We start from the raw sequence: 14,250 nt of genomic DNA, 5'->3' as shown, positions 1-14,250 counted from the left end.
TGGATCAATAATTTCTTCAATACTGTAGTAAGTTAAGGTATACAGAAAAATCACACAAGTTCACTTTATAGTCTGTAATCTGATTCAGCAGCACATCTGCTACAATTAGTTTAGGGATTGAAACATTGGGTGCTGATCATCACCTAGTGGGATTAGATGAAGAATAGATCATGTTAAGCATCCTGCAAGTCAAATAACCTGCCAATGGTTAGGAGGATGGAATTCATTGGAATTGGAAGAGGCCGTTCAGCTCCTTAAACCTTTATTCCATCATTCGGTGACATAATGGCAGTTTAGTGACATAAACTCCAAATGTCCACCTTTGTCCTATATCCCTTCGAAGAACAAAAATCTATTTTTTTTATATTTACTAATTTGAATAGTAAATTATTTACAATTTGATATTTACAATTGGTCTACCATTAATTTTCATTTGTAGAAGGGAGCTCCAATCATCAACCACCATTTTGGTCCCAGGCAATAGTGTAAAATGTATATAGGCAACAGCACAGTCAATGAAAAAGAAATAGTGTGGATTGCAAAACAAGCTGCTGATTTGCAGGCTACTGCCTACAATGAAATTCACTCTCATACAGTCCAGACTATCCATGAAGAAAGCTCTTGAACGAGGTACTGTGGGACGATGAACAACACCAGCGGAACCATACCTGGCAAGGAGTTAATGCATTCAGGATAGAGGTTGGAAAATCTGAGAAAGAAATAATAAAGGAACAAAATAAAGACTAAGGCCAGGATTTTCTATTGCGGGACCGCCCCACTACCACTGCTAGCAAGGACAATGAATTTGGCGCTCGCTCAGCCGAATCTCCCATTCACAGCAACGGGACCAGAGAATCCTGCTGTCGTGAACGGATGGTGAATCCCGTCCCAATTTAAATTAGAAAATAGTAATTATGTAACAACAACTTTGTATTTTGAAAAATAACTTCAATGGTCAGCTTTAAAATTCTTACAAAAGTTGATCAGCATGTGGCTGAGGAGGCTGGAACACCAACATTTGACAAGAATAGAATGATTATAGCCTTGATTCTATATATGGGATTAATTCTGTGGCCAAGTACCAACCATTTGCATTTAGAATGACATTGGACGAATACGAGGAATTTGCACCGATTCCCTCTCAGCTTTGTGGTCTGGATAGACGAGACAAAAATAATAAAGATGTTTTTTGAACCATTGCAGAACATAAAAAGGGACTCAAGGACAATCAAAAACCATGTAGCTTTGTAACTAATTTATAGGTTTGCTAAAGCAATTTATTAAGTAAAATGCATGTTACAGAGTGTTATGCAAAATTTTAAATGAAAATGTTATGAATTTGTGCTTCTGCACCGAACGAGTAGATGGGTTGCATTTTCACTGAGTTGAAGTTACTTTAAAAGTGATGAGAAGATCACAATTCCAGGATCGCTGACCCCATTCCTAGTGTTCCCCATTTTCAGGCGTGTTTTTTAAGGGTATGGGCTGGTTCAGGCCAAAAGCTCACACGCTGCATTCCTGACTTGGCCGGCTCCATTGCGAGCATGTCCTAGTCCTCCCCAATTTTCATTGAACCAGGCCAGCTTTTCAAAGAATTTTAGTTCTCGGCACCTTAGAGGTGTTGTGAACCATAGCCTGCATGAGGGCACATTTTGAAATGAAAGTTCAAAAGGTCTTCCTCATGACCGCCATCAAGACTCCACCCCCAAACAGCTTTATGGCCCCCATGCCAAGCTATGTCCCTAGACAATCACTACAGTGCTTCATGCTCCCACAAAATGTTATGTGTCCACCCATGTCCCCTTATGCCCACCATGCCAAGCTATATCCCTCAGACAACCACTATAGCCCTTCATGCTCTCATGAAAAGATATGCCTCCACCCCTATGTTCCTTCATGCTCCCATGCCAAGCTATGGCATGTGCATGCCCATTCACCCTTGATGCAGTGTATGGAAGTGATAAACCCTATAGTGATGGCAAGATGTGTAAAAAAAAACAGCTTTAACAAAACAAGCATTCATTGATAATTTTCCACTTTCCTAAAAAGAATTGCTTTTCACGACAGCCAAATAACGGCTCCAATCATCCAGCCCCTTAAAGTATCAACAGCAGAAAATGCAGTCACTTTATAACCCCTTAACCTTGTGTAAGTAAGCATTTTGAAATTGACAACATAGACCAGAGAGTCAGATCTACTAATCGAGCAATATTTGCCTCAGGGCTCAGGCTATTTTAATACGAAAATGGATGTCTGGGGTCTTAGCTATGAATACATAATGAGGTTTGGCAGAGAGCCCAGAAACCTATGCGCACCTTTATGTGCCTCTGGGTTTGCTGTCAGTCTAACCAGGAAGATGCATTCCCCCAAGCATTTGGAGTGTTCAGAGGAAAGGTACCCATGTCCCTCAATTGTGGAAACGTTCATCCGATCTCTGCAATGGTCCAGTGCATGCCGCATCTAAGCTTCTCTTAGTCTAATACTTAGGCTATCTCCAGTCATGCATTAGTCAATCTATGGGTTTAGACTGTAATAACAGCCAGCTATCCATTTACTTCAAAAGTGAAAATGATCCCTTATATTTCTTGACTATAGTGACAATATATGAAATCATTAACATCCTGCATTTACATTGCTCCTGAAGTAAAATGGCCCAAGCCACTTTCCATGAGTGTGACCAAACAAAATTTCACTCCAAGCCACATAAGTCATCAAAAGCTTGATCAAAAGGTAGGTTTTAATTAATATATTCAAGAAGGAAAGAGAAGTTTAGGGAGGAGAATTCTGGACCTCATGGCCGAAGTAGCTGAAGACTCAGCACCAATGATGGAGCAATGAAAATTGGGGATGCACGAGGTGCCAGAAATGGAGAAGCACAAGTATTTCTGAGAGTTGTAGGGCTGGAGGACATTACCAACATGGGGGAGGGGTGAAGCCATGGAATGATTTGATTCAAAAGGATGAAAATTTTAAAATCACAATGTTGCCAGACCACTAGCCAATGTAGATGTGCGGATGTGAGGTGATGGGTGAACATAACTTTGTGCTAGTTAGGATATGGGCAGAAGAAATTTGGGAAACTTCAAATTCAGGGAGTGTGCAAAGTGGGGGAACCAGCCAGGAATACATTGAATGAATTGATTCGAGGAGGAACAAAAGCATGGATGATGGTTGTAGCACTAAGACTGGTGGTGGATATGGGCAGTGTTACAGAGATGAAAGTAGTGTGACAATCTTTATTGTCACAAGTACGCTTACATTAACACTGCAATGAAGTTACTGTGAAAAGCCCCTAGTCGCCACATTCCGGCGCCTGGTCGGCTACACAGAGGGAGAATTCAGCATGTCCAAATTATCTATCAGCACATCTTTGGACTGTGGTAGGAAACCGCAGCACCTGGAGGAAACCCACGCAGACACGGGGAGAGCGTGCAGACTCCGCACAGACACTGACCCAAGCTGGGAATCGAACCTGCGACCCTGGAGCTGTGAAGCAACAGGACTAACCATTGTGTTACCATGCTGCCCGATTACCATCTTGGTAATCAATAGAATATGCATCAAAAGTTTAGTTCCAGGCCAAATACAATTAGATATGTTAATATAGCGCCTTTAATGTAATGTAATGTCCCAAAGTTCTTCACGGTGCATTGTAAACCAAAATCTGCAAGGGAAGCACATAAAGCTTAATTTAAGAGGTAGGCTGGGCTTTTCTGCTCCTGTTTATGGCGGGCACCATGGTGGGTAGGAGCAGAAAATATCACGAGAAGGCCAAAAATCGGCTTTACGGCATGTAAAACTAGTTCACTATTGCGTGCTGCAGCTTTCAATGGTGGGCCACGTTTCCAACCGCGGCACATTGGGAATATCATTTCAATATATTTGCACCTCGTTACAAGGACTGCTCGCTGGAATCATCCCCCCCCCCATCCTGGATCATCAGGGCACCTCGACGTGCAGTTAGAATGACGTGTTTCACAATGATACATAAGTGTTGTGCACCTTGCAACCTGCACTTCGCTCATAACTCTGAGGTTTGCCTACCTGTAATGCTCATGGTAATCAGCGCCAAACTTCACAGGCAGCACTGCGTTACTGTCAGGGAGATGTCACAGGCATGTTTCTACCTATCGGATCAGGGATAAGGTACGGATGTATTTTAATGGGCTACAGGGTGAGCGCTCCGCTGGGGAAGGGGGGAAACTGACTTGAGGCATGGAAAGCACCTGCAGGGAAAGGGATCTTCTGGTAAAGGGGTGGCAGCTTAAGAGTTCTGCTGGGGAATGCGAGCAACTGGCCTGAGACATGGAGTTGGGTTACAGGATGAGGTAGTTCTAGAACTATAGCCCACTGAGGTATATGCCTCTGCAATGCTAGAGGATATAGATGAGCACTGTGACGGGTCTTCTGTGGTGTTCTCCTCTAGTACCTCTTCCAAGGTGACATCGGAGCTGGAGCTGAGGGTCTGGCTTGATGATGCCCTTGGGCACTTGCCAGAGATGTCTCTGAAAGAAAAGAGAGACGATCAGTGCCTGGCAAGCGACTCTGAACAGAACCTGGCACTCGCAATATAGTTGTCCGAGGGATGAGCTGGTGCAGGATCTCACTTGAGTGTGATCTGCCAACTTCAGCATCGCTGCAGGCATGGTCCATGTCCTCTCTGGCCAGTTCGATGGCTCGGTTCTTGTAGGGAGTGAAAACCTTGATTTCGGGCACTCCAACCCGGTCTGAGACCTCTCTCTTTGACTGTGTGTGAGCGTGGCCTGCATAAAGATAGGTGGAGAGTGTGAGCAGGATACATGCCGGGGCAAATGATGAGAATGCCTGGCATGTGTGGGTGATGAGTGCAGCCATGGATGGGATGAGGACATGTACTGCAGAGAATATGGGCTTAAATGAAGATGTGAAGGTGTGTCAGAAAGTGAGTGGTGAGGTCCCTTGAGCTCACAGTGTGTGAGATGCCAGTGAATGTGTGATGCGCTGGTTCACGTGTGACTTGAGAGGAATAGAATTATTGATTTACTTGGTGGCATAGATGAGATCATCCCCTTTCTGCACAGGGTGGCTGACCTCTTAAGTTCTCTGTTGGCACTAACCATGCTGCACCGCCTCCTACGCTGGAGCAGTAAGGTTGGTGCACCTCCTCTGGCCATCACGAGGACATCATGGTGGGCCACAACTATGTCCAGCAGGCATTCCTGGTCCAGCTACCTTCTTCCCTTTGCTGACCATCTCTCTCATCTGTGGCAGTTCTGGGTTGCAGACATTGAAAAAGCACGGGGACTGTTTACATATGGTGCCGGGAGTGAGGAAGCGGTGAGCTCACGGTGGGCCGCGCAAATCAGAGGCCACCTGCCCACTATCAGCATGTTACCCAAGCATGCATAATTAATGTGCCGGGAAGCGTGAGAGACGGCACAAAAACCTTCCATTGGGGCCAGCTGGTTTCACATCTGTTCCCACACTGAGTGAAATTGGGGGGAAATCCCACCTGTAGGTTTTGAGAAATATTTTATGAAGAAACAAAGGCGATTTTGAGAGACTGAGAGGTTTAGGGAGGAAATTCCAGCACTTAGGGCCCAAACAACTGAAGGCACAGACAGCAATAATGGAGCAATTTGAATCAAGGATGCTCAAGAGGCCTGAAGAGCACAGTTATCGAGATGGAGATGCGGGCCTGGAGGAGATTAGAAGAATAGGGAGAGGTGAGTCCATGGAGGAATTTGAAAAGAAGGATAAGAATTGTATAATTGAAAAAAATTCTTTATGAGCAGCCAGTGTAGATCAGCAAGCACATGGGCAAATGGGACTTGGACATGAATCTTCAGGCCCAGGTGGGAGCGGGCAGGGAGACAGGTGGATGGGTAATTTTGTGCCACTGGCCAGCGTGTCAGCCCCATCCCGATCCCCACATTTTCTCACCTTTCCCACAGTCAGGATGGGAGCTTAGCAGGGCTAAAGTAAATTAAATGCATATTAGAATTAGAATTATTTTTACAATGCAGAAGGAGGCCATTCGGCCCATTGAGTCTATACCGGCCCGCGAAAGAGCACCCTACCTAAGCCCACACCTCCACCCTATCCCCGTAACCCAGCAACCCCACCTAACTGTTGGACACTACAGGGCAATTTAGCGTGACCAGTCCACCTAACCCACATATCTTGGACTGTGGGAGGAAAGCGGAGCACCCGGAGGAAACCCACGCAGACACGACGAGAACATGCAGACTCCGCACAGGCAGGGACCCAAGCCGGGAAACAAACCCAGCTCCCTAGTGCTGTGAAGCAACAGTGCGAACCACTGTGCTGTGTTGCCACCCTATTGTCGAAGGCTGACTGAAGGTGGCCTCCTGGTGGCAGACTGGAATGAGCAAGTGCTTCAGGCATGCTAAGAGGCTCTCCCCTTCTGCCTAACCGCAGCTGCAGCCAAGGTCCAACCTGTGAAGCATCTCTACCATCACAATTATGGATAGGCTGATGAGTCCAATTTTGATTATGCATTTTTATAAGTAGGTAGGGCTTCTTGACTTGGGGTCACCTGCTTTGCTTACCTGTAATGACTACCTACTGCTGAGATAAAAGAGCACAAGAAAGAGCGAGACTCAGATTAGAGCCGGGGAGATAAAAGAGTGCAAGAAAGAGCAAGACCGAGAGCGAAGCCAGGCGTGGTAATAGAGCTAAAGAGAGTAGGTAGGAAAGTATGTTGTTAAGAGGAATTAAGGAAGTTGTAGATGGACATAGATAGGTTGAGTGAGTGGGGAAAAATCTAGCAAATGGAGTATAATGTGGGAAAATGTGAAGTTGCTCACTTTGGCAGGAAGAATAAAAAAGCACAGCATTACTTAAATGGAGAACAACTGCAGAATTTCAAGTTACAGAGGAACTGAGGTTTTCTTGTGCATGAGTCACAAAAAGTTAGCATGTGGGTGCAGCATGTAATTAATAAGGTTGGTGGAATGCTATTCTTTATTATGAGAGGAATTAAACATAAAGTAAGGATGTCATGCTTCAGTTATGCAGGGCATTGGTGAAACCACATCTCAAATACTGTGTGCAGTTTTGGTCTCCTTAGTTAAGGGTGTAAATGCATTGGAGGCAGTTCAGAGGAGGTTTAGATTGATAACCTGGAATGAGCGCATTATTTTATGAGGAAAGGATTGACAGACTGGGATTAAGTATGTTAGATCCTGAACCATCTTTTTTTTTTATTGATAAATTTAGAACGCCCAATTTCACCAATTAAGGGGCAATTTAGCGAGGCCAATCCACCTAATCTGCACAACTTTGGGTTCTGGGGGTGAAACCCACGCAGACATGGGAAGAATGTGCAAACTCCACATGGACAGTGACCCAGGGCCAGGATTCGCACCCGGGTCCTCAGCGCCGCAGTCCCAGTGCTAACCACTGCGCCACATGCCGTCCCCTGAACAGTCTTGACAAGATGTATGTAGAAAGGTTTCCTCCTGTGGGTGAGTCCAGAACTAGTGGGCACTGTTTTACAATTAAGTGTTGCCCTTTCAGGACAGAGATGAGGAGAATTTCTTTCGCTCAGAGGGTTGTGCGACTTTGGAACTCTCCGCCTCAGAAGGCAGCAGAGGCGGGGACAGTGTATGTTTTTAAGGCAGAGGTAGAGTATTCTTGTTAGGCAAGGGAACCAAAAATTATCATGGGTAGATGGAAATTTGAAATGCAAACAGATCACCCTTGACCTTATTGAATGATGGAGCAGACTCCAGGGACTGAATAGCCTACTTTTCCTGTCATACACATTCGTATGTTCTGTGCTGGGGGGTCTCCTATTGACCCTCCATCTTCGAAAGACCATCTGCCACCCTTAATTGGACAGCAAGCCCACCCTCTGGTCACTAATTGCCCAACTGAAGGAAAACCATTGTCGAGTGACTGTTCCCCACTCAGTTTGGCTTCTGACCCTGACATTTGTGCCTGACAGCAACGTCCTAAAGCCTGCAGGGATTACTGCCTTTGCTGTAATTAAGGACATCATGGTCCTGGTTCAGCCTGGGGGAGGGATAGAATCAGTGGCGTGGGCACGGAATTTGTGGCAGGAACCAAAAACAATTGCCCTGATTGTGACTCAGCAGGATTTTGGTCAGGAAATCTGAAACTCCAGGTAAAATACCAGAATATGCATCTTTTGTTAATTGGCAGGGTTGGATCCCAGAGGGGGTGAGAGCCACCAATGTAGATAAGGAACTTGCTTCTGCGTTGGTGTTACCCTGATTACCGACCCTGGGAAGCCCTACGGATAGGGTTTGGGGACTTTGATGCAAAGGAAGCAGGTAGCCTTGGTGAGAGAAAGCACTTTCCTAGCTTCCCTTGAGCTACCTGGCTTCCTGAGGCTTGGAAAACTTGGCCGGCAAAAATTAAACCTGTAAAACTGGTTAAATGTGAGGTTTGCAGCCTCTGTATAATATTTAAATGAGCAAACCAGGTTCAGGGATGAGGATAGCTGACCAATGTTAAACCTGGAAATGGATGGTTTGGGTCAGGTTCGGAATTTTATAAATATTTACATCTCACCTGACCCTAAACCACTCACTTCTAGCAGTTAAAATTGCCCCCAGTTACTATGTGCTGCCCAATATTTAACTTGAGGAAATTTTTGTTCTTCTATTAATGGATGTCATGGCAAAGCAGTGACAAATCAGAGACAGTGAAAGGATTGAGAGGGGTGGCAGTGTGGGAAATGTTGGATGTTCGGATTCATGTGGAAACTGACATTGGGTTTTCAAAAGATGATGCCAAGGAACAATTTGTAGATGGTCAATAAGAAGGATCCACAGAATCTTAGCCTACAGCAGGATAGATATAACGGAACCAGACAAGCGCAGTCGCACCCAGCTGGGCATCAGAGGAGATGGTTTGGTCAACCATGTCAAAGCTTCTGGGCAGGTGCAGGAGGATGAGGGGAGAGTGGGGACATAGTTCACAATGCTCACAGCTACATATTGGGTTGAATTTAGTGTGGACCCCTGGAGCAGTCATGATAACAGGAGACACTGGGGGAAATGGATGTCAGTACTGGGGTCCAATATCCAGCACCTGGAAAACTGTCCCTGATCGAGTCAAGAGCGGGAAAGGCACAAACGTGGAGATCATGGTATTGGGATGCTAATTAGACTCATAAATTAGTCACTTAAAGGCAAATATTCCTGAGCCCGCCAAAGGTTAGTGGTGGTTCAGGGATTTAATGGGATTTGCATGCATCTTCCAGGGTCCACAAGGTCACCAGGCAAACCCTGGCAGGCATTCAGTGCCCAACCAAAAGACCCATCACCAAGAAGACTCGGGATACTGCTGGAGACCACATCACTGCCTTTGCATCTAATCCCCCTTCCCTTCCCCATGCTTCCCGCCACCCTAAATCTGTCGCATTCATCTGTCTCCTGGGATCCAGCGTCAATCTTCTATGTAGACCTCGGAGTATTTGCTGGAGATTAGCCAGCAGCTCTTGTGGATGGAATTTCTGCCCTGCAGGGGTTTTAATCAATGCAGGCCAGTTAATTGCCAGAGTACAATTAAATTTCCTCGGCCCTCCTGCACAGAAGTGACGCAGGGCTCCCACCAGTTCTCCAACCAGTGGGGGGGAACCCGCGTCACTGAAACTACATTCCACCTTGTATGTCATGTGTAACTTTGATAAGTACCATTACAATACCGTGACAAAGGCAGGAACATTATTGAAGTGATTCAAACGTGGAACTGCATCAGTTTACCAAATGCAATAGGTTGTTGTATTTTCAAACTTAATTGTAAATGAAAAGTGTCCAAAGTGCATCTGCATCTCTGTTGTAGAAATTGGGGAATTTTTGTACACTGCATATAATAAAAAGAAGAAAGGTATTCAGCTGTCAACTGGCTTTTCTTTAAATAATTGTGTTTTGAGTACTCTTAAAGTACATATTTCTTTGTTGTTGAAATTAAGGGATGTATATGTGCCCAATGAAAAGAATTGGCTCCTCAGCTTTTAGAGATTTTGATGTAAACTAAATTCCCTCACGCTAGCCTCATCATTTAGAATGCTAATTAGGGAGCAGGCAGGAGCCTGACTTAATGGGCAGCTTTACTTAATTCAAACTGCATTTACTGAGAATGAAGATTAGGAAAGCTTCAAAATTACTAGGTGAGGGGGCTGATTTGCTATTTCTAACCTTTCAAAAATGTAGTTCTCAGGCTGCATTGGGAATGAATAGCATGTTCCAACAAGCTCTTTCTGTGGGAACCCAAGTAATGGAACAATGAAAATTACTACTGAAACTTCCATATGTTGCGAGGCAGAAATTATCCTGTAACATTTTGTGCTACTGACCTCATCCATAATTCTGTTGTTTAAGTTTCTTTTAACCATAGGAAAGTAGATATACTTTAAAGTAAATTTTTTAAAATAATATCTCCCTAAATGTAATTGTTTTAACATATATATATATATATATATATATGTACTCCACAAGGAGGAAAGCAAATCACCATACATTAACCAGTGGATGGTAGGTAGAATGTGGCAAGATAATATCCAATCCACAAAGAAATCCTGAGGGGCATATTAACTTGCAACGTATCTCACTTACCAAGGTTTCCTACAAGGTCAAATGACCTCCTTGGAAAAATGAAACAAATCAAACAAATTGACAATCCTAAAGCAATAAATATTTTTTTAAGTCCCAGTATAAAAGTCTAATAAGGGTATTTTGAAATGTTTGCCCTGATGCGCTACTCTGAGATGATAGCCAATGAATAAAGTAATCGACCTCTACAGTAAAGGGAATTTACACAACAAAGGAGAGGCCACTACTTAGGTCAGTGTAAGCATTAGGGATCGGAATGCATTCCTTCTGAGAATATTTACCTTTGATAAGACACGGTAATGATCCGAGAGGAAAACATTTCAAGTCATTTCTTGACAAGGTCTCCTTCTGGTTCACCTGAGAGTCGTATTTCTACAATGGATGCATTTGTTTTTATAGTGAACAGAACCTGATTGTCATCATTCTGATGCCTGAGTAGTGGCAAGTAGTAACCTATTGGCATACGTATCTTTTCTTAATGAGGCAGGCCCTTCCTGTAGTAAATTTCAATAATTACAAAATTGCCGTTCTGACTACGTTTAGAAATTAAAATGGGATATCAATCAATAATTGGTTGTGATTCCCAGGCAAAAGAATTTTGTCAATTAACTACATCATATGCATCAATTTGATTTATAGTACTGGATATATAATACAATATGGAAATCTTGGTTCAATGTTCAAACATGTTAAAGTTGAGGGACAGCTTTTTCATCTGTCTTCAGCAGTTTTCTTTGATATTTTAATTGTTAAAAAATAGAAAACTAGAAGCACTTTTGCTGAAAATATAGTGGGATTTTTTTTTACAAACACTAGACAATTTATGCAACACTGTTTAGATCTTTGATGCTTTGGCTTGTTCAGAGCTTGCACGTCAAACAATTAATTGTTTAGTCAGAGCAAAGGCTATTTGGTCTTCTCAGATTTCCTGTTTGTGTTGTTTTGCAGCACACCATGCCATTCTGGAGGATCTCAAGCCACTCTGACCTTATGGCCCTACATCATGCCCTGGAATTGGAGTACTTATAGCGGTACTTTGAAATGTAGGATCTCCACCCTCACTACTTGTGGACTACAATATTTCTGTGTCTTGTGGCAGCTTCTGACTTCAAACTGTGTGATGTGTCCCAAGTGTTGAAATACAACTGCAATTTGTCTTAACCCTTGACCATTCTTTAAATGGAGGCGAATGAATCTCTGGAAAAGCTGCTGATGGCTCAAAAGACTGTGAAGACTGTACAGTGAAAAGCCATCACAATGTTTAACAGCCTTGTTATTTCTATATTGCTCCAAGAGTTCAAACATGTGAAGAAAATGGGTCCGAGAAGATGCTGAACTCTTACCAAGCTGACTAAACAGGCTTTGTATGATCATCAGAACAAATGCCATGGATAGCGCTATACAGTCTAAAGCTTCTATTAGATGAAAACATTTTTGCCGTCACAAATCTAAAACTTACACTGCAAACTATTATAGGAGGCGGTGGCATAGTGGTATTGTGGCTGGACTAGTCATCCACAGACCCGGGATAATGCTCTGGGTCCTGGGTTTGAATCACACCAGGACAGATGATGAAATTTGAATACAATAAAAATCTGGAATTAAAAGTCTAATGATGACCATGAAACCATTGCCGATTGTAATAACAACCCACCTGGGTTCACTAATGTCCTTTAGGGAAGGAAGTCTGCTGTCTTTACCTGGTCTGGCCTACATGTGACTCTAGATCCACAGCAATGTGTTTGACTGTTAAATGCCCTCGGCCAGTGAGGCCCACATCCCATGAACGAATAAAGAAAAACTGAGTTGGACAAATGCAGGCAACATATTGTACTTGTGGAGAAGGTTTGCTTCCATAATCACTGATATCCAGGGTACTCTGTTATTATTTATAAACTGATTGCTTTGTGTTAACATCATTTATGAAGGTACTTAATTAGATTTGCCATTAGACATAAGAAGCACATTTGATTCTGTCATATCACAAAGTAGTTTACAGAAAATGGTTTTCTTAATAATTTAAGATAACTATTGAGTTTGCTAAGACAATCATGTACAGAAAAATGTCATTTTGTGTAAATTTGTAATCAGGCAATTCTCTTACATATTGTTAAGGCAAATGCAATTGAAAGATAGTAATGCCTTGATCGTGAAGTTTAAGTGTCGCGAGGCATTGTGCGCACATAAAACAGTGCTTTGCCTTATCAAAGTGTTGGTGTGTTAAAGTGCAACTTTTTGTTGGGTAAATATGTAGATAATGGAATTTTTGTGATTATTTTATTAAGACCAAAAGCTTGGATGCCAAGTGTCAAAATTTATCTTTCTTTTTCTCTAGCTTTTTCATTTCGCCAAATTAATTTCATCCGTCTTTTCTGCAAACAAATATATGGAATACTCTGCTTGGGCAAAGTGGAAAATAATTCCTTGCTCTTTTCATGCACAAATAATGTGGATGTAACGGCATATATTTTTACTACAAAAGCTCTTTTCTTTTGCTACCAACGAGAGTGAGGATTACTTTACGTAAACTTACACCCTTGTAGTCTCTACATCCTTTTATATGAAAATACATTAGGAAAACAAAGTTTAGAATTTATGGAGCAGGAGCTGTTAGAACATTTTAGAATGTTTCTCATGCAATTAGATCTGATCCATTTTGGTGCTGACCATTTTTCATCCAAAATGTAATATTATTAAAAAAGACTTAGTGTTGATTGAGATTTTTGTTAGGTCTTGGATCTCATAAAGCTTCAAGATTTCTTACTGCAGAAAACTACAAGACTGTCTACTGTAAATGCAATTCTAACCATAGTCCCTGACACTCCCCCTCTCTCCCCTCCATGTAGTCATTGGAAAAGGAATTTCAGCTCTATGATGCTTTACACCTCATGTACTTAACAGGCTTATTTCTTTGTAAAGTTCCACACAGCTATCCATTGCAGCAATTGCAAGGAATTGTTTCTTAACACATAAAAATACACCTCTTCATGAGGGGTTTTGTTAAATGCTGTCCACAAATTTGTACTGCTGCTAGATCAAAACCACAGTGAACTATTTTAACTATTTTGTAACTGAATGTTTGCAGATAAAGATCTAGAATATATAATTGTGGATTATGATTTTGCCTTTTTTCAAACAGAATGACTGGAAATCAACAGATTACCTGGGCCTCACTCTGAGAAAATAAAGTGTGTTTTGTCTGCAAAATACATGTACAGAACTTTCTCATGAATTGTGTGTTTAAATTAATAAAAAATCAATTGGTGAAATGATGGTACTTGTGCTTTTCAAGTCCTTCCTTAATAGACAAACCATCTGATAATACTGCTCACTGATAAATTTGAGAACTGCTCTCATATATCAGTATACAAGACATTTTTCAAACATTTTCTGGTAATATTCCTATATATAGTACAATGTTACGTTTGACTGAAAGTATTTCCTTCTAAGATTGGTTGCATACGGTGTTATTGATCCTTGCACGTGTCTGTCATCATTGTCAATGCCCTTCCTGATGTACATCCAATTTTCAGGCCACTATTAGACAAAGTATTATGCTATGCAGAGTTGCTGTAACCGAGTCACAACAGTCAGATCCCTAGCCCGACTCTTAAGTGATCACTATCACTTGAGAAACCACTTCAAATCAATGCAAACGTGGTGG

General features: G+C 42.5%; 1 protein-coding gene across 5 annotated transcripts in view; it reads left to right on the top strand.

The window, feature by feature from the left end:
- Nucleotides 1-13,858, top strand: part of eya1 (EYA transcriptional coactivator and phosphatase 1) — a 365,193-nt gene extending 351,335 nt beyond the window's left edge. For all 5 annotated transcript variants that reach the window (XM_038809594.1, XM_038809593.1, XM_038809597.1 and 2 more), the window contains one exon: nt 11,535-13,858. In XM_038809594.1, coding sequence (XP_038665522.1) covers nt 11,535-11,615 — 81 coding nt within the window. In that variant the 3' untranslated portion in view covers nt 11,616-13,858. The remainder of the gene's footprint in view (nt 1-11,534) is intronic.
- The last annotated feature ends 392 nt before the right edge of the window (nt 13,859-14,250 follow it).

Source organism: Scyliorhinus canicula, chromosome 10 (genome assembly GCF_902713615.1).
Source record: "Scyliorhinus canicula chromosome 10, sScyCan1.1, whole genome shotgun sequence".
Lineage (NCBI taxonomy): Eukaryota > Metazoa > Chordata > Chondrichthyes > Carcharhiniformes > Scyliorhinidae > Scyliorhinus > Scyliorhinus canicula.
This window is presented reverse-complemented; position numbering and strand designations above follow the sequence as displayed.